General features: G+C 32.7%; 1 protein-coding gene across 4 annotated transcripts in view; it reads right to left on the bottom strand.

The window, feature by feature from the left end:
* Window positions 1-3,305: 3,305 nt before the first annotated feature.
* MTF2 (metal response element binding transcription factor 2) overlaps window positions 3,306-24,843 on the bottom strand; it is a 58,360-nt gene continuing 36,822 nt past the window's right edge. For all 4 annotated transcript variants that reach the window (XM_088791337.1, XM_019752783.3, XM_074335147.2 and 1 more), the window contains 11 exons: window positions 24,730-24,830; window positions 24,185-24,333; window positions 22,553-22,648; window positions 21,309-21,377; window positions 19,858-19,981; window positions 12,783-12,850; window positions 11,139-11,309; window positions 7,741-7,846; window positions 7,574-7,626; window positions 7,353-7,457; window positions 3,306-5,735 (listed from right to left, as the gene is read on the bottom strand). In XM_088791337.1, coding sequence (XP_088647463.1) covers window positions 5,378-5,735; window positions 7,353-7,457; window positions 7,574-7,626; window positions 7,741-7,846; window positions 11,139-11,309; window positions 12,783-12,850; window positions 19,858-19,981; window positions 21,309-21,377; window positions 22,553-22,648; window positions 24,185-24,333; window positions 24,730-24,830 — 1,400 coding nt within the window. In that variant the 3' untranslated portion in view covers window positions 3,306-5,377. The remainder of the gene's footprint in view (window positions 5,736-7,352; window positions 7,458-7,573; window positions 7,627-7,740; window positions 7,847-11,138; window positions 11,310-12,782; window positions 12,851-19,857; window positions 19,982-21,308; window positions 21,378-22,552; window positions 22,649-24,184; window positions 24,334-24,729; window positions 24,831-24,843) is intronic.

Here is a 24,843-nt window from a genome sequence, read left to right as displayed (position 1 = left end):
ATTAATACTGATGTTGCTATTAACATAAAATCGCCACTTAGCTTAAGTCATTAAGAGTAAGAACAAGATTCCCCAAACCACATCTATATCCCTGAGAATACCATGTTATAACAATATACAATAAATGAACGTTTACAACCTCTCAGTAATTAGGAAAAGGTTAACATGCTAGGAATACTGTTTTTAAAAACATGAAGTACTTAACACATTCCAGAAAATCTTCAACAAAGTGGCATTTTAACTGTTTCTGGTCTTTAATGGTGTATAAAGAGGTATCAAGAATGGGTTTCTAATGACAGAATCCTTCATTAGAAAATTTATATCCAGAGGTAAAAATAAGACAGAAAGTCTAAGATATAAGGTTATGCAAACTTATAATACAAAGAAAATAAACAATAGCAGTCAATGGACCTGTTATAGGTATGTTCTTGGATTCTGGGAGAGATTTGGTGATAAGAGGGATACAGGAACCAAAACTGTGCCTCCATGTCTTAGATGAACCAAGAGGCTTTCCCTATCAAAACTCTCATCAACAAGCTTCACTTCCTGAAACTTTCATGTCTCCTCAAGGAAAACTTCAGGGATAGCTAAGCAAGTTTTACATTATTTCAAAGGGGACCGAAATGCTCACAAAATCTTGTTTTTGTCTCAAATTCTGTATAGGAAAAAATTCCTCACATTCCACTAATTCTGTACAGGAAATTCTGTATGGGAAAAATTTCTTTACATTCTATTACTAATAGTATTAAAGATAAAATATGTTGGAGGTCAATTAGTAGTTAAAACAACACTAATTATAATCCTGCACTAAGTATATATTATTAATACTGGATACTGCTATTAACATTTAAATTTATAACTTCATTTTGAGTATCTTTGAATGTAATCTATTAAATAAATTGCAATGTGTCTAAGATTACATATGCAAATTATCAATTTACATAAACACGTAATAGCAATGTAATCAAATTTTTAAAAATTCAAAACAGTATTTCTCCAGCAAAAGTAAAACATTTGAAAAACTTAATTTGTTATAAAAACTGTTTCTGGTAAACTTACTTTTAACTTCTGTTTGATATGAAAAAACTTTTAACTATCTGCTGGACATTCATTCAGGTATTATCATTTTTTCTTTTCAGGGGTTGACATAATTAACAATGGGTTGACAACCTTGGCAGAACTAAATTAACAAAATATAAACTAGTTTTATTTAATTCTCGAAGCCCAGGTCACAAACAAAAGCACTGAGGGTCAAACATAAACAACATCCACAAGGGAGTCAATGGAAGCCAACAGACATGTGCAGACCACCTCTCACCACGTGACTTCAAGACTAAACAAAGTCCTTCAAAACATAACTATCCATTTGCCATAGTTTCGTAGCACTGACCTTGCACATATTTTGTGTATGTTCCATGAACTTGATGTTAGTGCTGCTCTTTTGATACTTAAGAAAACTCAACAGAAATAATTAATTACTCAGGAATGACATTTTTGTCAGCTAGAGTTGAGCTTTGGAGGGCCACAAACCATTAACTAAAGTTTTTTTGCCCCTCATGAATCAATCTGTGCCTGTTTAGAACCAATCTGCTACCCTCATTTACAAATCACATTATAGGGTTTAAAAAAAAAAAAATTGAACACCTTTTAGTAAATACAAGGAACAGAAATTAAACTAATGATAATGACAAAATATATTTTTGTTTTTATCCAGTAGGTACATTTTATCACCTTTGAAGACTGTTCATTTGTTTGCTTGCTTAAATCCAGTGGAAATTTTCCTTGAATGAGCTATCACATTCCTTGAATATGCTGCAAAAGTGAGGCGTCATTACTAAGTATCCAGCTTCAATACTCATCTCCAATAAAAAGAAAATGAAAGGGGAGCAAGCAAAAAGGGATTTTGTTGGAAGTGAGGGGAGGGGAGAAAAAAAAGAGTGAACTGATTAAATTTGCGGTCTTATTCTAATTTTTAATATAAAGATAGCTAATATTTTGAACTAGCTATTTCTCCAAGACATTTTGAGATTACAACTTAAAAATTACAAATATTGTACTTGCTCCCATTTACTTTTTATTCAGTGAGCTGGTTTGCTTTCACAGCTTATCCCATCTCCAAATTTATATCAGTCAGACATCTGGTTTCTTAACTGCTATTAATTAGAAAAGAATCCACGATCAGATGAAATTCTCACTTTACATTTAACTGTCAAGTTTTTGTTTTCCTGAGGAAAGGACATGACAGATCAACTGCCATAGAAGAAACTAAAGGAGGCTTTTGGGAATATATATTCATAGAGATACTCAAATATAATTAAAGAGGAAAACTTCTCCATACAAACCCAACATTTTGAAAAATATTTTCCCAAAGTTGCACAGGCATCTTCCTTTGCCATCACATCCTCATTCAAACAACTCGAGAAGCACATTATAAGAAAGTCTGCTGTAACAACGCAAGTCAGATCATGTTCCAATCAAAACTTAATAGTACTAGTAGAAACTCAATTAAGTAGACCAAAAATTAGAATCAGTACTACCCACAACACTGAAAATAGAAATCTTCTGAATATACACGCAACAGAAACCAAACATGCATTGTTGGACATATTCTGAAAAATAAAAGGGGAGAGAGATGTACCTCAAGTCACATATCCATGAACATTCACTTCTGTTAAACATTTGGTAATAAAATATATCTAGCAAGACCTAACTTCATCACTCCTACATTAGAATTTACAGAGTAACTCTGATAGCTCATGTTCTGATCTTGTTTGATCACCTAAGAGCCTAAGAATCTGTATCATTTATTATCAGGGTATTTATAAAAATGTGTTTGAAATAAAAATGGAATTGAAATGAATACGTATATTATTTTTACATCTTTTCTTTCTGTAGCCTAGGGGCAAAGCTTTTTAGGCAAAAAATAGAAAATCCTTTTATGTGAATAGTGACACCTTCTATGTAAGGTTACCTTCTATGTAACGGTAGTAAAAAGCAAACTGTTGAAAAGTCTGATTTTTTTTAAGTTCAGGGACAGGGCAGAGAGGGAGGTATATACTGTCTTTCAAGTATAAAGTGTACAAGGTGGCTAAACATTAATTTTTTTAAAGGATCATTTAAGATAAACACGCAATAATTATTCATATTATTTGGGGGACAATAGGAAAATGGAAGCAAAATTTTATAAATGATTCAAGTGAACATATTTACAATGGAACTGGAAAATCCTTAGTTCCCTGGCTAAATAAAAGTAGTCATCTACTGAACCAGTGTGTATTTTCAAGCAAATACAGAAGCAAAACTCATTAGCTCTTTAAAAAATACACACATTTAATGTTGGTCTGTTTTAATTCTAAGTAAAGCAATTCCAAAAATACAAACTGAACATCAGAGCCAAGTGAACCACCATGATAAAATAAAACAGACATTCACAATAATTACGTCTAAAGACAGTTCAGCTTAATAAATCATCTTCCAAATATGCCAAAGAAAGAGTTACTAAAAATACTGCTGGTGTTCAGTTAGAATTAAAGGACTTTGGGGAAAATGAAATAATATGATACAGGTGGAGTGAGTAAGGTTACACGGGATTTACATTTTCCATTACCCCTAGATATAAACAAACATTCAAAATCAACACAAACTCTGTGTGTTATTCAAAATATTGCAGCTGCAGGAAAGGCAACTTTAAATTAATAGCTAGGGGAAAATCAAGTTTTGGTGGAGGTAAACAGAAGTGACAGTTTTTAATTTGCACTTTTGTAAAGCTCATTTATACCTGGCCAACCAGGAACCAGACGCAGGACAACGAAGTTCTCTGCTTCTTTTGGCTATAATGTGACAAGAAAAGGTCATCTTTTGAAGATGTTTAAAGAAATAAAGCAACTTTCTTTATAAACAGTCAAATAATCAATCAATGGAATAAATAAGTACTAACCCACATTTTTAGCGCTCTGTAATCACTACACTTTACATATTTTTCATTTTGGCAGCAAATTCCCAATTTTTAGGCTAAAATCCACCAATCACTTTTAAGAATAAAATGAATGCCACCAAAATAAGAATATTCTTCTGTTTACTCTTTGGCTAAAAAAGAAAACAAACAAAACAAAACAAAAAGAAACAGAAGACAACTCTAACACTGGTGATAAAAGAAATTGGTTTTTTTTACATGTAAAATAAAGTTATCAATTTAAATCTTGGTACATTTTATAAAAACAAGAGGTAATGTTGTAATAAAACAGCAGTAGCCTTGGCAGGCAACATACTGCTTGTTAACCCTGTGCAATAAAATACTTTGTTCATACTACACTTATTCAACATGACTAACAGTTACTACAGACATTTCAGGAATCTTCACAGGACTCCTATAGACTTACTGTTAAAACTGAGAGACATTTACAATCATAATGTGCCATGAAAACTTAAAAACGTTACTTCTAGTAGGAGATAATGTTCATATTGTTGAATTTGTTTTAGGTACTGAACAGCTGAGTTACAAGGACTGAAAGAGAAAAGCATTCTAAAAGCCCATGAACACTGTTGTTCACACCCTTCTTCAGAACACACTAACCTTGTCTGACACATTTCTCTTCATACATAGCAAGCAACAGCACCCAATAAAAGCCTGAGAAGAAATGCTGCTGTGTAAATACTGCAACTATTCCTGAAAAAAGAATTATGGGATATATACTCCAAAGCTGCCCATTCCCATAATTTGTATTGCATAGGTCACATAATCACACACATATATATACACCTGTGTGTATATATATGCACATGCAAAGAATATATTAAGACGACAATGAAGTCTAGTCACAGAGCAATTTACAGGCTCAATATATTTTTTACACTTTGCTTGAAAGAAAATTTCAATATTTTACAGTCTTTTAGTAGGCATTATATACACTGCACTTTATGAAATCTAAAAGGTACTGAAATAAAGTTTTTCCAACATTTTGGTAACAAAACAGACAATGTTTCTTCAAATACTTGTGCTATATATCTACATGATCTGTTTGCTCTGATAACCACTAATCACAAAAACTGACTCAATGGAATAATTAGAAAAATTGTCTAACACCATGCATGGGTTTAAATCATTTTTAATATCCTACCCTAGAAACACTCTACAAATCTTAAGATTTAAAAAATTAAGTCTCTTATTTTTAAAAGATATCTTTTTATGACAATATCCATAACATTGACAGGTACATGTTAAGGCTAGTATCATCTTCTTTTGTGAATTTTTTTTGACTTCTTCTTTTTTTTTTTTTTTTTTTTTTTAAGAAAGATAGTAAAAGCCAGACTCCTTTAGGGCTTTGAATGGTACCTACAGAAAATGAGAGTGCAGTGAACATAATGTTCAGTCCTACAGTCAGGATGCAGTTGCTCCTTCCCATTCCACAAGATACTGCACCTTTCCATCAAGTGTCACCCGACGAGCCAACACTCGGTATTTTTCACCACATGCTATTCTACCTGCAGCACCAAAATAACTGGTAATGGAGTTTTTCAGATGATTGAGTTGTAACTCCTGATCTGCTAAGTTATTCAGAATCTCTGTGTTGAGTTCATCGAATTGGTAATCCTCTTTGCCTTCATCATCTTTTACAATTTCTGAGTTCTGAGTCTGGAGTGCTCTTCTTGGAAGACGACCCCTTCTCCTCCGTAAATGTGGTATTGCAGCAGGCCAAGATCTTCCTGTACGGGTTCTTTTTCTGGAGTCAGATAAACTATGGAACAAAAAAAGGCCAAAATTATCTACTAAGCTTGTAAAGCGTCCTCTGCCCACACAATATGTTCTCTGATTTTTTTCTTACTGCACAATCATATTCTGTTATAAGTATATACCCTGGCGGACATAAAAATTAGCCAAACCAAAACAATATATGCTATATAAATGGATTATCACTCGTCGCCTTCGTTAGATTCCATCACCTTCTTGGGGCTGACCTTTGAAGAGCTTTTTCTTCCTCAACTATGTTCTATTAAGCTTAGAAGAATCAAGAGGAAATTTTTGAATTACAAGGCCAATGAGGTAAATTCTTACCAAGAGACCCTATTCATGTCAGGTTTTGTCGACAGTCTTATCATTAAAAAGAAAACAAGTCATTCATTCATTCAGTGCAGCAAATATTTAATTAGCACCTACTAATACAAACACTGTTCCATGTGCTTAAACAGATGGTAGAACTAGAATAAAGGGTCTCTTATTACCAGTTCTAGGCCTACTGGAGTAATGTTATGAACTGGACTAAGTGGGCATAAACTAGAAGTCAGGGTACCCTGGGTCTAGCTCTATGTGATAGTGGCCAAATTCAAATCTCTCATCTTCTGTCTTCTCGAAGTGAAAAGATTAAGTGAAGGGGTTGAATTAGATAATCTTTGAGGTCCTTTTCAGCTCAGAAATTCAATGATTTTACACTCCTATAATAAGGGGAGAATATAACATAAGAGCCAAATTCAAAGACTTCACAATCATACTGCCCCAGTTAACATTCCAACTCTATTGTACTTGCTAAACATGTTATTTTGGACTTGTTGCTTAAAACTTTCTAAGTCTCAATTTCCTTATCTGCAAAATGGAAATAACAGGGCTTACACTCAGAAGATTGCTTTAAAAATTAAATAGGACAATGTATGTTAAAAGCTTAAGATAATGCTTGGTAAGAGGCCAAAATAATATACTTTACATTATTATTCAAGATCCATTTAAAAATGAGTTACATTTTAAGCCTTCAAACACTTAGAATTTTATATAATTTACAAGAGCAGTTTTTTAATTGTGAACAAAAATTAAACAAAGGGAAGTACAAAACTTGGAAGCTAATAACTCTTGACCCAGAGTAAACGAAACTTTTCATAACTGATAAATCATACTCTAGGAAAAAGTTGTCCTTCTGAAGACTTAGGCTAAATAAAATATTAGAGAAGTGTGCTATTAATAAAAATCCTGAGTTTAAAAATCCTTCTACTAACACAAGGATTCATGTTACTGATTCAGACTTACAAAAAATAAATCAAGTCTTCCTAAAGCAAGGCACACCTGTATATTAAAAGCATAAAAAGGTCTCATAGAAAAGAGCACAGCCTATTAACACTACTATACCTCTTCTCTGTGCACTTAGCAATCTTCCTAACACATTCGAAAATTTTAATGTCTTGCTCTGAAAAGCAAAATTATTCAAATGAATATGAGCAACCTAAGAAATCCATAAATGGATTGCGTCTCAAAAGGTGAAAAACATACTTGTATCACTTTCAATTGCTAAAAATTTCATTAATCATCACTTCACAAAGAAAAAGAGTCTACAGGAAAATTAATAAAGAATAAGAACATAAATATCTACCCATAATGCCTGGCAATGTTAGACGAGGTAGTTTCTTTTGCACTGGAAGCACCCGTGAGATCCACATCTGAGGTATTGGATGAATGTGCGGTTCCCTCAGTTCTCCTGAGACAAAAGAATTAAAATGGTATAACGACTATATTACATAACAATAGAAATACTAATCCCACCCCACCCCCAAAAGAAAATTCCTAGCATAGGAGAAAAGAACTTTCTATTACCCTATAGAACAAGGTAAATCCAAGGTAGGATTCTCTGAAATTGATTCTTTATCCTGGAAAATAAAAAATACATACTTAAAGCATGGTTCTAAAGTAAGCTGAAAAGATTTCTCAGTAATTTCAAGCATCCTACCTCTCTGAGAATATACACCAACATATTCTCTTACCAAAGATGGCTCAGCAGTTTTCTGAATCATTTTTCTTGTATATGGGCCAGGTGGACGACCTACAGATTTTTTCTTTCCTTTTTTTTCTATGCCATTGCTGACTTCCCTGAAACATAAAACCATTATGTATTTAATCTCTGCATAAAGAAAACAACAAAAAAAAAAGGACAATATACACTACTATATATCTACTTATATAATAATTAGGTTATATTTATATTTTATATTAACAGTAACATAAAATGAAAATTAACTGTAAGCTGAATCTGTAAGTTTAGCCAAGTACATAAATACATTCTAATGTAAATATTTGACTTGAGATGTTTACAAATGCAAGTTTAAGAAAAAAGTTTTCTTTAATACACTTGTAAAAAATAAACGCCACCTAAAAATTAAAAAACAAACAAACAAACAAAAAACAACTACTATTTCGATGGAAGAGTTCAAAACACCTCAAAAGTTCAATTATTTAGTTTAGGTTGGGTACCTGAAAGATGTTTCACGGATTTACTACTAAAAATGATTAGGAATTTAGTAGTTAACTTCATAGAGCCAGGAAGTATCTGTGTAAAAGTACAAGTAACTATACATAGAGGTTGCTTTTAGGCATATATATCTAAATAATATTTATACGTGTATATAAATATTAATTATTGAATGATGCTAATCAGAAAGAGAATGAAGCCCAGGGTGTCAGAGTGTAACGGAGCAAGGAATCCTTCATATCGGGCAGTAAGTCATTCCAAGAGCTAAATTAGAAAGCTCTAAAAAACCGTTTTTGAGACATAAAGGCAAATATCAAGCAATAGCATGAAAAAAGCAATAATCAAGGACATCTCTAGTTAATAGAAGGGAAGAAAAGGACAAATAACATATAGAACATCTGTTTCATTTATTCAACAAACATCTATTATATAAAGGGGATATTCAATAACAAAAATACAAAGATGGTCCCTGTGCTCAGGGGTTCACAATACAGTTAGGTGACTACTGTGTATACAAGCAAGCTAATAAAACGGGTTAAGTACTACAAGAAAGTTATCCAGGAAAATTCAGTTAAAAACAAGGAAAAGGAACAATACAACATAACAGGCTGGAAAGAGGTGAATGGAGAAAATTAGGAAAGACTACCCCTCCAGACACTAAACTAAGGGTGAGGAATAAAGGTGGAAAGACAGGAAAAGCGAAAGTAGGAGAGCTAGAGAAACAAAGCATAACCAGAACTATAATCAAAAGTCTCAAGGGTATAAGATGGATGGGGCAATACATTTTCTTTTTTGAAAAATGATCCAACATAAAATTTATAAAGGACCCCTGGAATAAAGAAAGTACTCTCAAATTAAAAAGACCTATACATATATAGGGCCCAGAAAGAACTAAGAGTGCCTATAGAGAAAGTTGAACCATTATCTGGTGGCAACAAATAAAAACCTGGAAGCTACCACACATGGAGTGTCCCATCAAAATCATGATAGGAATGAGAAAGAAAATTTGAGCAAGTCTTTTTTCTAATTCATCATATGAGCAATTGCTAGCAAAGTATTAATAATAATATCTGAAAGTGATAGGAATATTCTTTCCTTCAGGAAAAGAAACCTTGAAGTAATGTCTATTTTATTACAAACTCAAATGAATATGAAGCACTGTCAACCCTCTGTAATTACATTTTCTTACTCTCCAAGATGACTACCTCATACCTTTTATTTGCTCCTTAAATTTCCCCCTCTGCACAACTCTCTCAGCTATCTTTGCCTCGTTACTTCTTTGAGAAAATAGAAGCTATCATGCAAAAACTTTAGTCATTTTCCAAATGTCAAATCTACAATTGGACCAGCCTCTGTACCCATTTTCTCCTTTTCACCTCACTTCAACAGAAGGGTGAGTCCTCCTATCAAAGGCCACGCCCACATTTAGGCTCTAAATCCCTCCCCTTTTGGCTTCTCAAATACTTTACAATATCTTCAATTACCTCCCCTATCTCCTATACCAATCTCTTCAGTACTGGATTATTCCTATTAGCACACAAAAACAGGTTCCAATTATATTCCATCTACTAAAAAACCATCACTTGATTACTCCTGTCCCTTCTTCAGCTTCTATTACATTTGTCTACTTCCCTTCACAGTAAAACTAGAGTTGAGAACACATACTCTTTCCACTTTCTCCCTCCTCATTCAGAATTCTTAAAGATTATTTCCTTTTCTATTATTATTATTATATTCTCATTATCATCACTATTTTGAATCTCCCTATGGCGTTCATTTGTAGTAAAAGCCCAGTTTTGACATGTAAATTGGGCAGATTCAATCACACTTCAATCTGATCTCTCTCCCCAACCCCCAACCCAGAAATCTGGGTATTATTTAATTTCATTCCTTCCATTCTTTCATAAATTCAATTAATTAGCAAAGCCAATAAATTCTGCCTCAATAGAAATTTTGAATTTACTTTCTCTCCATTTGGCTGCTACCACCTACCAATGCACAAGCAACCATGATCTATCTCTTATCTAGACAACGTCAAGACTCTTAATTTTCTCTTGTTCTGTTCTTTTCTCTATATCTATCCATTCTCCAAAGAGCATCCCAAGAGGTACTTTTAAAGAATAATCCAACCTGTTTACATCTTTAAATAGTTCCCCATTATTCTCAGAAAACAACTCAAAGTCCTTATGACACCTACAAGACTCTGTATGATCAAGCCCCACCCAATCTTTCCAACATCCAGATGCTACTCTGGAGCCCTCATTCATACCTCACAAACCTTCTGGGTATTCCTGAAACATGCCTCACAGCCTCACACTTGTTATTTCTGCTACCTGCAGTATTCTTCCCTTTGTTCTTCAAATTGTTAGGTCATTCTCATTCTTTAAGTTTTAGCTTAAACTGGCCTTCCTTAAGCCTCCATCTTAAAGTAGGTCCCTTCATCTCTCTCCATCCCAGTACTGTCGAAATCTCTATGCTATTTTCTAAATGGCATTAGCATGATCTATAATTATTTTATTTGTTTATCACCTTTCTTCTCCACTCTACTAGTGTAAACCTCATCAGACAAGAAAGAAAGTCTGTCTTGTTTGTTATTATATACCCAGCACTTAGCTTGATAAAGGAATGAATGAATGAATGAATGAGAAATGAACAAACAAATGAACAGGCCAGTACTTAAGCTGTTTGCTAACCAAATCAATAGGGCTTATTCCTGGAAAGCCTAAGATCTAAAATAAATAAACATCTAGCATTTAATTCCTTGTAACTTGTCTAAGCAAAAAATTATAAACAGTAAAACAAATTAGGGTAACTGCCACTTACACTTTCAAATATACTAATGAAACTAAATAACACACATTTTTAATTACAAATAAACTAAAGAGAAAAACTAAGCCACAGATCAACTTTTACCTTGAATCAGATATAGGTTTGGATGCCTTTCTGCCTTTAATTTTAAATTCATGGGATGTTCCTTCAGGTTCTTTCTCTGCTTTGAAAGCCACATTTGGTGGCACAGGAGGAACACGAATTCGCAACCCAAACAAATGCTTCTTCTTCTTTATTTCTTTCCCAGACATAAACCTAAATTTTTAAAAAAATTAACTAAAAATTTAAAAACTGAACACATATACATAGCAGACCCTAACTCATAACTTTCAAATATAAAGCCTTTATACATGAAAGTCCACCCAATACTACAAAACCTCACTTTCCCCTTGCTTTCCTTGATTGTTATGTGCCCCAGAATCATTACAAAGACAATATGATGGGTCGATAGGGAGGGGGGATAAGATCAGAGGGAAGGGAAAAAGAGCACTTCTTTTTCAAATATGACATCTAACTTTAAAAGAAAGAAGAGTATGTAGTGGTATCGTTTTAGTCCCGATGTTTTTCCATATTTTAGTGTCATCTGTTAAAAACATCTCAAAAAAGGTGTAGAAAAAAACTTCCATTTCAGAGTGTGTCTGTGAGAAACCATGGTCAGAAAGTAATAGGTAATAATAGCATTGCTAAAGAAAGTAGGAGACCAATCCTAGAGGCCCAGAAAATAAAAGAAGTACCTACTGTGTCAAATCTGAAATTGGAGCAGAGAAGTGTGACTCATTGTGGGCTTGGGTATCTGAAAAATTGTTCCTTAACCCTTTCCCCAAGTTTTTAGAGTCCTTATTCCAAAACACCCCAATCTATCTTAGTTCTGCCTGCCTAGCCACAAGAAGCACTACCAAATGCTTGGACTGTTCTTCCACTTTTACATAGGATTGAAAAGGGGGAGCCCTCCATTTCTACCATAACAGGAACAGATGTATTTCTGGCACCCTAAACTGGATTACAGAATTCATTGTCCCGTGAAGTATTTTTACCAATACAGTATCTGGTCAGGTACTTTATGGCTTTTTGAGCTGGCCTAAAAATCTAGCCACTAACAACACTTTTTTAATGAGGAAATGCTGCCAAGTTCAAAAATAGAAACTTGTCACCAACAAAATTTTATAATGTAAGTCAATAGTTGGTTGGAGCCAGCATAATACATTTAAAAAAATTATTTCTATTGCATTTTGAAAGTATTTTTAAGAAATATACATATGTTGGTTTAAAAAAAAAAGACATATACAAGAAAATATCAAACATCACTTAATTATCAAAAACTTAAAGACCACTAATATACTACTTTTCTATAACCGATGGCAATAACAAATCTTAAAATCATAAAAGATCTCAAACATTTTAAAACCCATATTCTCTACAATATATCCACCTATCTTCTGCATATTCCCACCAGCTAACAAGATTTTATTTCACTTTCAGTAGCTTGCATTATAAAAACAAATCATTTCTGACTAGCATTTGCAAATGACCAGGCCAAATTCCCACTCCTATAGGATTGCTCTGAGAATCAATGCTCTACTCTGAATGAAAGAGAACAGAACATTAGAAAGTTTAAAATTGTTATGTACTAGTTCTAAACACAAATCCCACAATTCTTAAACAATGTCATTATTCCTTATACTTAATAAATGTCTCCCTCATTGGGACACATAAAATAAATCAACTTACATGGTCTTGTAATCATTTAATGCCTCCAGAACATGCTCATATCTTTCAGATTTTGGTGTGTCTGCCAGCTGTGAAGTATCAAGAAACAATTTAACGCACTGTAATTTCATCAATTAGTTATATATAGGGGCTAGATAGAGGCAATATGATGCAGAAGAAAAGTGTACTGACTGATAGTCAGAAGTCTAAATTCTAATTCCAGGTCCTCACTGACTAGCTGTGTGATCTAAGGTCATTTAATCTCTCAAGGCTTTAAAAAGGTGAATATAAATCCTGCACTGTAAACTGTAAGATACCACAAAATAGGATTTGATTAGTTATCATTAAATTTATTTTAATTCTATAACCTGGGGAAGTAACATATTTGAGTTACTTTAATATCAACCATAAAAGCTTCTAATAGATATGAATAGGGAGTATAAAAAGTAGTGAGAAACATACAATTTTATTTCCCAATACTTCTAATATTAGCACAAACCAATAATCTCTGTAATTTTAAAAACTACCGTGAAATTTAGGGATTTTATTTTTTAACAATTATAGACTTTAGCCAAACCCAAAATCTAAAATGGCTCAGTAATTTTTTATCATCACAAACCATTTTAAAATTTAAATATTAAATTCTAGAAAATATTCTATTTTGTTACAAAAGGGCTTCCTTCAGAATCATTTCTGCCTCTTCCTCAAAATTTAAAGACTGGGCCGCAATGGCAAAAAAAAATTCTAAATTATAAAAGGACCACCCTCTATTAAAGTCACAAAAACTAAAAAACTTAAAAAAAAAAACTTTCAAAAAAAAAAAATCACAACTCACTTTCAAAAAAAAAAAATCACAACTCACTTTCAAAATTACTACCAATTATGTTCTTTACCAGTTAAAACTCCCAAACCTCAGAACTGCTTCAAGCAAAAAAGAGCAAACAAATCTGCTAAATATAATGTTGGAGGTAGAAGAAACTTACACAATCATCTACTCCAACTCTTCATTTTACAAATTAGTTAACAAAGATTAAGTGAACTGCTCAAATTCATATAGCTGGTTAGTGAGAGCTAGAACTTAAACCCAAGTGACAATAAGTCCATTCATTCACCATTCATTGAGAGACAATTCTGTGCCAATGTGTTGGGTGCTCAAAGAAAATTATAATTAAAAAATAGGACAACTTCGTGCTCATTCCTCCATACCACTTTCTCCTAATATAATTTAAGTGTCCAATGATAAAGAATTTCTATTAAAGGAAAAGTAAAAGAATCAGACTTTAAAGCTTGAAAGAGACTCTAGATGACTATTTAATTCAAGCTTCCATCAATACACTGCAATCCCTTTTATAGTACTGACATTCATTCAACCTTGACTTAACTATTACCATTGATGAGAAAGCTGTTGAAGCACCTACTGAGGAAGCCCATTCCATAGGTGGACGAAACCTTCCTTCCTGGAACTCTTCTATTCCCTCTTTTATAAGATAGTTCTTCAAATATTTGACAGCAGCTATGTCTAAGTATAAGATTAGGTTAAAGTTTTTAGCAGCAACATCACATAATTATTTCATATGAAGCTTTGGCTAACTAATTCCATCCTCTTCCTCATCAACCCCCTCCCCACCCCAACTCTAAACTCTGATCAGATGAACTTCTATCAAATCAAGTATCCCCTATCATACCTGCTTCTTCTGTACTGTTTGTATATTTAAGCCTAAAAGCAGAGCTTTATAACTGTTGTTAATCTGATATTGTTTTCAGCTCAGTGTTCAAGATGATCTTTTCTCTTGATTCTGTCATCTTTCTTGAACTGAGGATAGAGACAAAGACAGAACCCTGTGGCTCTCCATTAGAGTCTCCCTCAAGAATATTTAAAGCCATTGACAGCTTTTGCTACTATCATTCAATTAGTTACAAATCCATTTAATTTTTACTTTAACCAGGTCACATTCAGCATCTTATATGAAATTGAGTTACACTATGTCTACACCATGCCCATAGCAGTTGACATACCAGTGTCGCTAACCGTAACGAAAAAGAGTCCGGGTTATTTAACATGATTTATTCTAATAAATCAATGTTTTTTTCATACTGCTTTTTAAATCTTCACAAACCATGTATTTGAAAAATCTGCTCTACAATTTTGCTGACAATCAACAACAAAAATGACTTTCTAATTTCTCAAATCCACTCCTTTCTACTTGAAAATCACAAGGAACTCTCTTTCTGTTAGCTACTTATTCTCTATGGTTTCTCAGAAATTTTATCTGTAAGTACGTTCCTTCAGCACTCCAGGACTATTTTGCATAGAGTTGTACATTTCAACTCACATACAGGATCCTATTCGGTAGTTTAGAAACTAAGAGTGCAAATACTATAGTGTAAATCAATAAACTGTAATAGAAGAACATTATTTTCTAGCTCTTCCATCTTACCAGAAGTTTTATAACACGTACGAGGTGTGATCAAAAACTACGGTGAATGTATAAATTTAAAAAAATTATTACAGTAAAACACACATTGCCATCAATCTCCCTCAAAATACTCCACTTCGAACACACTTATCCCATCATTCTTGCCACTTTCTGAAACAGTTCTGGAAGTCCTCTTTCGTGAATGTCTTTAGTTGCACTGTCATGGTTGCCTCAATGTCCTGAATCATTTTGACTTTGGGGAAGAGCCAGAAGTCACACAGTGCCAGGTCCGGTGAATAAGGTGGATGAGGACACACCGTAATGTCTTTATTTGACAGAAATTGCCATATACCAGACAAATGTGTGACATGGAGCATTGTCATGATGGAGGACGATTATGGTACACTTTAATACACACCTTCTCTCAACCATAGTTCACACCAAATTGACTGCACCGAACGAAACAAAACTTGTCATACACTGTTACTAAGGTTTGACACACCGTTTCCCGTATTGAAGATCCTGCCTTCCCATTGGATGACACTCGGCAGCAGCATTCACCATATTTTTTTATCACAACAGAAAGGCTCCGTGTCACACATCACTGGTACGACAATTTCTGTCAAATAAAAACATACGGTGTGTCCTCATCCACCTCATTCACCGGATCTGACACCATGCGACTTCTTGCCCTTCCCCAAAATCAAAATGACCATGACAAGAAAACATTTTGAATCCATTCAGGACATTGAGGCAGCCATGACAGCGCAGCTAAAGACACTCATAAAAGAGGACTTCCAAAACTGCTTCAGAAAGTGGCAAGAACGATGGGATAAGTGTGTTTGAAGAGAGGGGGAGTATTTTGAGGGATTAATGACAATGTGTCTTTCACTGTAATAATTTTTTTGTTTGTTTAAACATTCACTGTATTGTTTGATCACACCTCGTATATTCAACAGAATAATCATTTTTGTTCCTCCTTCTACAGACACCAATCTCACACTATACATTTACTGTCAGGGTTGTATACTTCTATATAGAATAAACGCTATTATGTATAGTTACAACTCTTCCCCCTTCAATAAAATACACCTATCAATTACACGTGTTGAATTCTATGCCACATAAGCCTAAGCAGGCCAAACAGCTTAAGTAATTTATTTGCCAATCTAATACTGTATGCTAATATATAACACTCAAAACCCCAAGTATTTTTGTTAATCATGCTTCTTACAATTTTCACTTAAAAATACTATACCACCTCTATCATACTAAGTTTTCTCTAGCCAAAACATCATTTCTGCCACAGTATTTCATTTGAGTTTTATCTATACTTTTCTCCCTACATCTCTCAAAAATGAAACAGCACTCACATTGTTAAGACCACAGTTAACAGAAAAGTGGGTTGTCCTTACAGAATTAGGGTTTCAAATCACATTAGAAATCAAAGACAAATGATAACAGGCAGATTCCAGAAAGTATTACTTTCTCTCTTTAACTCCCAAAAGCAACCTGGTAAACAGTGATACCTCAATTCTAAGTAAAAAATCTTAAGCAACCATTATTTGGGGACACAAATATATATATACACACACACTATCTCAAAGAAAACATTTCAAAACATAGTTTCTCAAATAGCTATATTCACATATGATACGCATTAAGTCACTAATTCTCAAACGTAAAAAACAAATCACATAAGGAAACATATCAAGCTGTATGTTCTAATACGGTCTAAAAGTTTCAGCTTCTTTTCACAGCAATCCTGAAAATAATTAACTAAGAAAAACATATGATACATAAATGTTAAATTTGCCTTTCAGTATCATAGGATATACTCTCCAAAAGAAGTTTAATGTTTTTAAACTTCTTTTTGTTATTAAGGTCACAGTATATCCTTTATAGCAGTCAAGAGACAAAAAGCATAATACACTAAACAAATAATACTATGGATTCAATATAAGATTGCTCCAAGTAACTAGAAATGTAAATAATTATTTACTTGGCTTCCCAAATGACAGAGAAATACCATTTGACTTCAATCACAGTCGTCATATGTAAATGAAATTCCACTCACAAATAGTAAATATGAATAAGTGCCCCCTGTGACTAGGTGTCCATTATATTCCTAAACAAAATGTCATAAAAATCTCAACTTCTCAAATCATCACAAAATTTTTTTTCTTTTAACTAGACAGGGTAAGGGAGGAAACTCCACTTTTTGAGAGAGCAAAATCACAACTATTTTTCTTTATTGTTTCATTTTTGAGGAGGAACTTCTAGAGCAGGTGTCTGTCATATAATCTATAGTACATATGAGAACTGATGTTCAAAATGACTCTCGAGTACTCCTAGGTACTCAATTAACCAATAATATACTTAACGTACAATATTTCCCATGTTTTGGAAGTAATTAACGCTAATTTTTAAAATTTTGAACACAAATGGACATTTTTGTTAATCTAAATTTGGATTAGTAACAGAATTCAATTTGCAACTCAATTTCACTTAACCAAAAATTTATTATTTTAATAATCTAGAAAAATCCATTATTTGTATTCTTTGTTTCTATTACCACAAACATTTATAAATAAATTAGACAAAAGTCACTGAATAAACATTCCCAACTGGCATAAATTTTATGGTCTGTATTATATAAAGATGTAGAAACTTAACAAAGAATTAAAACTTGAACTTCCATCTGTAAATAACTAGGCTAAGTACACATGAATAATCTAAGAAGCATGAATATTTTCTTTTTCTTAATGCAGAGAAAGAGCAATGAGAAATGATTTGAAAGTCATTTGTTCTGATAATTTGATGGTTCAAAAAAGGGGGAACACTCCTCAGAAAAGTAAAATTTCTCTGTTGTAAAGTTTTATTAGATTGTAATCATGCTTATCTGAATTTTTAAACAAAAAGAGAAACATTTTTCCATATTGGCAAAGAATAAAAAAGTTGAAATTTCTTATTTTTAAGACATTGTCTCATAAACTACAGAAAATGAAAACATGTATCTATTGCTGAAATAAATTTCTTCTGATACGTATCAGGTCAACTGGAACTGAGATACCCGAAATTCATAAACTGAACTCATTTCTTTAATAAAACAAACTACTTGTGATTTTTATTGTTTCCTATAACTAAAATCTAAGAATTACTTATATTTTAATTCAGAATGATAGCATTTGAAATAAATACAATAACTTGAGTTTTTATGTGTATGTCCACTGTCTACATGAAGTAACTACTGCAGAATTTAATCATGTAAAACATAAAATGTACTAACAGGAATACAAATGTATCTGCATAACGTGCTGAAAGAATCATGGCTAGAAATAAAACATTTTAAATGAATATATTAGAGCATCACATATTAAGTTGACTATAAAGAACACTACAGTTACTAGTGTCCTACACTTACTTTTTTCTTTTATTATTAATCAGTTTATTAAAATTGATCAAATTTGCAAGTCATTCATTTTCACTCAAACTTCATCCTGAAAAAGTACCATTTAACAGAAAACTTAACAAGTGTGTTATATTCCAACTTCTAACACTCAGTACGTCTTAGCACAATTGATTTTAATATTATCCTTGATTTTATCTTTTAAAATAATTTTTCAATTACAGTTGACATATTATATGTATCAGGTGTACAACACAGTGATTAGACATTTATATAAATATCCTTCATTTTAAAAATCTAAGTATTCTGCAAATGTTTATTTTGTTTTATGCAACAGATCTATCAACTAGCTTTTAAATAAATGTGCATTATGCTCTGTGATATGCCATAAAATCCCAACAAAAAACAAAATCGCTTGATATCCTATTTGATATGAACCTTATAAACTATCACATGTCTAAAAGCCACAAATGCAGAAATTCTTCCTAAATGTCAAATCAGTTTACACAATTTTTACCTCAAAATATGTGTAACTAAAATTCATACATCTAATTCCACATATTACGAAACAAATTTTATTTAACCTAAGAGTAGTTAACCTGTATTTTAGTAACTCCAAATGAATGCTAAAATAACAATTAAAGTTATTCTAGTTACTTTCTTTTTTGTGCTATTCTATGGTGTCAAAATCTTCTCAATGAACGTGCATTAACTTTTATACTGCATTGAAAAAAGGATTCTTTGTAAGCCAGCATGAGTGGTTAAACCTCCCAAATGAAAAGAAAAATGAGATGTCTGAATGAGAGGGAAAATCTCCAACTCCAGATAGTTTCACTACTCTAACTCATTATTCTAACACTATTAGTGGAAGTCAAAGATTTATGAGTACCAACAAGAGATTTGTAAAGAGCATTAGTTACATCTTTAAGTGTATAGGAAACTTAGAAGAAAAAGAGTAGAAACCATTAAGTAAGATACCCAATAATAAGGATTTCTCCCAACCTTCCATCTTTAACTACAATGACTCTCACTTCAGAAAAATTGAAGATTCAAGTAATTCACTTCCTCTTCCTCCATTTCCTTCCTAGTTAACAGGCAACGAACAGGAAGATGAGAGGGCCGGTCCTGATTTCCTTGCCAAAGTTATTTTTCCCTGAACTAAAACTAGAATTCTACTTTAGATCTGTGGCTTATACATGTGTCTTAGTTGCTTTAACAAAAACAAAAGAGACATCAAGCAGCTAATGAAGTTAGCTCTAAAACCACTTACCTCTCCAGGATGTAATCTATCCCAGTTTTCATTAATGTATGTCATAAGCTCAAGTTCAGAATCAAAGTATTTCTTCTTGTGAATAACACTTAGGTTATAAAGGCATAAGTGTGCTATATCTACCCTGGAATCCAAAAAAAATCAAAATCAAAATATGCAAAAACAATGCTCTTGGTTATTGTTAAGAAATCACACAATTTTTTATAACACCAGCAATTTAAAAAATCCAATATGAAGTATTTAGGTGACCAGAGGGTCAATATCATAAGTCATATTTATAATATAATGAATCATTACATATGAAAATAACTGGAAAACATGAACTAAACATGTACTTATCCTGAATAGTAACTATAAACTAAAAGATATTTGAATAACTTCTTAAAATGTATTCAAAAAGAATCTAACTTCAAGATAAAACAACTTACAATAAAAAATGTTGTGTTTTCATTACTACATATAAACTAGAGTATAGACCATACTTAAACAGACTTTATCTGATTCGCAAGTGTTACTTTTTCCTAAAATATGTAAAATATAACAAAAATTTCTAAGTACTTAACTACAGTAGCCCCCACCACCCCTTATCCTTGGTTTTGTTTTCCATGGTTTTAGTTACCTGCAATCAACCGCAGTATGAAAATATTAAACGGAAAATTCCAGAAGTAAACAATTCATAAGTTTTAAATTGAGCACTGTTCTGAGACGCATGATGAACTCTAGTGCTGTCCCACTCTGTCCCACCTAGGACACGACTCATCCTTTTGTACTGCCTATCCAGGCTGTACACACTACCTACCCATTAGTCACTTAGGAGCCATCTTCGTTATCAGATCAACATCAACTTGCAGTACCGCAGTGTTTGTGTTCAAGTAACCCTTATTTTGCTAAATAATGGGCCCAAAGTTCAAGAGTAGTAATGTCTACAATTCACCAAACAGAAGGTGTAAAGTGCATTTATGTACAGGAAAAACCATAGGGTTTGGTAGTATCCATGGTTTCAGGCACCCACCCCGTGGATGGGGAAACTACTGTATAGGTAAGCATTTTATCAGTAAATCCCCCAAATTCATTACACTTCCCATGCCCAAGAATTACTGTGAAGCAGAAATTGGCACATTTAAGGACTAAGGACTTTATCTCTTCTACAATATGCTATTCTGAATGCCCAAAAGAACTGGAAACACGAAAAAGAATTTTGAACATCTAAAAGATATTTAAAAATTACATTTTATGACATTAGAAAACGAATGGCTTTATTACCTTAGCAATGAAACTAGATAATCTTTGGTGAAGATGACATTATGTTTAAGGATAAATAAAAGAAATAAAGCCAGACATAAAGAAGACCAAAGTTTTTATTTGAGCCAAGTAAATGTATACAAAGTTTCATCCTGTAGGTTTAAGAATATGGTTCTCTTTTGCTCCTTATCAGAAACGTCCACACTTACCACTGTAATGGTAGACGTTTGAGGTATTCAGGTCCAGAACTGCAGACAGAGCAAATAAATGTATAAAACCTAAGAAAAAAGGAAAAGCTGTATACTGAGATATCAAGGGTATACTATACATACATTATTTAACAACTAAAGCTAATATTCAGCAAGTGCATATTCTATAATTGACCTAAGGACTGTTACACAGAGAAAAGTATAATGTGAATTATGACACTGTCTGTGATTTAAAGAATTTTTTTCCCCGGGAACAACAAATAATGAAATAGTTCCTACCTGGGGACAAAGGGGCAAATTTTTTTAGACCATTAGAAACCTTCAGCGTTTACACACAGAGTCATATATAGGCATAGTTTACTAATGGCTTGTGTGTACTAGGAATTGTAATAGCTACCTCCATGTACATTGTTACATTCAGTGCTGAAAACAATCCGGTAAAATAAGTCCAGAGCAGACAAACTGACCTTCCTAAGTTCAGAAAGATAGTAAATGGTATCAGCCAAGATTTAAAACCATGTTTTTTGATGCCAAGTTTAGTGTTCTATCTTTAATTTTTCTTTCTAGAGCTCTGCTATCCCACATTTCCTAATCCAGAAAGCAAAATAAGTCTGTTTTTAGAAATCCTTTAGATCTAAGGTGTAAATTGTGTGTATCAAGGTTATGTGGCTTTTTTCAATTTTCTTTCATAGGATCCCTTTGAGGTTCTTTAAAGGAAGATACCAATGAGAATAGTTTAGAGCATTGTGGGACAGTAAAAGCAAACATAATCAATGATCAAATACTTAAGAGCTTTCTGGAATAATATTCAAAAGCACAGAAATTATGTGTATTTTTAAATTACTGTGTTCCCCCGAAAATAAGACCTTGCTGAACAATGAGCTCTAATGCGTCTCTTGGAGCAAAAATTAATATAAGACCTGGCATTATATTATTATATTATATTATACTATATTATATTATATATTTTATTTTATAAGACCGGGTCTTATATTAAAATAAGACCGGGTCTTATACTAATTTTTGCTGTAAGAGATGTATTAGAGCTGATTATCCGGCTAGGTCTTATTTTCGGGGAAACATGGTATTATATATAATTTAAGAATATTATTCAATATTTTCCCTCTAAGGTAACCCCTTTACAAATCAATGTTAAAACTACTTTTAGGAATCTGAAACTATAAACAAAACCACAATAAAAAAGACTTAAAATTCAATCAGAGAAGTTCAAATGCCCTTCTTACCTGTCTCCAAATAGCATTGGCTTTTGAAGGCATTGCACACAAGCCTCATGAAACCACTGCTTACATTTGCAGCATTGTAGCATCTTTAAATACCAGCTATAAGAAAAAAGTTAAGACTAAAATTACTACCTTTTGATGAGGTAAAGGGTTTGTTTTTTACGTGGCATTGTACAGAATAAGGATATCCTTTTTTCAGTTAGTATAAGGTTAAGATAATCGATATCCTTATTTACCACCCAAACGTGTTTTCTTCTAATAATTCTTTTGCTCAAAAAGTAAGCCCCACATTGATTTTAAGCCACATATACACAAAAGCATGAAGATTGATACTAAAGTCATTTATTCATCAAAGACTGATGAATACTACATTCCAGGTACTCTGCTTGGTGCCGAAGTTAAGTTATTAGCAGTATCAAATACAGCTCATGTAGTCATGGTACTTGAAGAATAATGAAAATCTGCTCATAAAATAATGTCTATAATGTTTTCTACCTATTTTGAATAATGCTTTAAACTAAATGCTAGTTATAAACGAGTAAAGAAGAAAAATCAATCTCCAGGCCGATTCATTGTATCTTTTTTATAAGTGATTTTTTAAAACTAGACAGAATGTTTCTTAAATCTGCAAATGAACAAAAACTCAGAAGTGTTATGTTAAATATAAAATATAATAAAATAAATAATATGTTTATAATAAAATAAACATAATAAAAACGTTAAATCACAAAAATTCCCTAAGCTCAGAGATGAGGTAGAATAAAGAACTAAAATTTCATTTGTTTATATATTAATTTATTCATGTTTTCATCATTAAATACCTAACATATCCCAGAATTTTCCTGCACCGTCTTAAGAGAAGCAGAGTCTCACAAGACACAAAAAATCAACAACAGTAATTTAGAGTTAAATGTACAGTTATTCACTAATATTTTTTTAATTGTAGTACAAATACATGATGTACAACTCGACTTATATCAGCTTGTATTAAAAAAAAGCTGAAGGTATTAGCTGACCACCTACAAATCCAAATGATGCAAAAGAAAATGACGGGTTGACCAAAAAGAAGTTGGTACAATCTCTCTTTGCAACAACAGAAGCACAATGACCAGAACTCTAATAGCCCCATTATATTCTGTCAGACTCTTCCTGACAACGCTCCATTTTCTAATCCTGACACCGTATTTCAAGACTAACTTTCAAAAACTGGTGAGCGAGAAATAAGAGTTTAGAAATCATGCCATAAAGAATGTTTGATGGCAGACTTTAGCCTGGAAAAGAGAGCACTACTGGTATGTGAGTCATGTGAGTGGGAAATATGATTGCTGAATTGAAATATTTTAAGAGTTACCTCCTAAGAGAGATAAGATGTTCCATAGAGCAGAACTAGGACCAGAGATCAAATGTTAAAGGTAAATTTCTAAACATTCTCAGTTAGAACTCTGATTAATTTATTTAGCAAACATTTAATGACAAAGATGAATAAAACTACAGCTTCTAATTTCCTTTATTGATACTTTAATAAAGTATCATGAATATACAATTCACTATCACTCCCAAACCGCAAAATATAAAGTCGACAATATAAGCAAATAAAAATTAATTAAAGGGCATTAAATAACTACATGTACTTACTCTCCAGGGCCTCCACAATAGCAGTAACATTGCTGGACATTGGTTTTATGACCTGCATCCCATTCAAGGTCTGCCACACTATAGGGTAATGTCTGCTTCATGACTTGCAATGCTTTGGCATTTGGTCCTTTCTTAAGCGCACCACCCCTCTATATTAGAGGGAAAAAGTTATTTAAAAGAGTGAAGGATAAAGTTTTAAATACAATTCTGTAACTTAAAAATGCTTCTGAAACTGCTGAAGAAATAATTTTCATTCTAAATTTCTTACCATATCACAAACTGTTTGACTAATAATAATCTTTATTTATTTTGTTGTCTTGTCTTTCAAATTATTGCCCCAATTCCAAGACCACTATCGGAAAATAAGTGTAAGAATAGTTGCAAGTCACTTAAGCATCATTAGTCAAACAATAAGCAGCACCTCTTTCTACCCAGCATTAATTGTTCATTTCATTCAAATAAACTTTCAACGTATACAAATCACTATGTTGATAGTGCCTTACAAATTCCACTTAGGGCTTTAGCCCAAAACACTTAAAAGATACCTTTGTTGTTGTTGCAAAAACACACTGTCGACAGAGCCATTTTTCATCTGAATCAATCACACTGGAATCAATATGAGGTGTGTGACACAACTGATGATATCCTTAATATCAAAA

Source organism: Rhinolophus sinicus, chromosome 14, assembly GCF_057876585.1.
Source record: "Rhinolophus sinicus isolate RSI-liver-muscle chromosome 14, RSI-T2T, whole genome shotgun sequence".
NCBI classification, from domain to species: Eukaryota; Metazoa; Chordata; class Mammalia; order Chiroptera; family Rhinolophidae; genus Rhinolophus; species Rhinolophus sinicus.
This window is presented reverse-complemented; position numbering and strand designations above follow the sequence as displayed.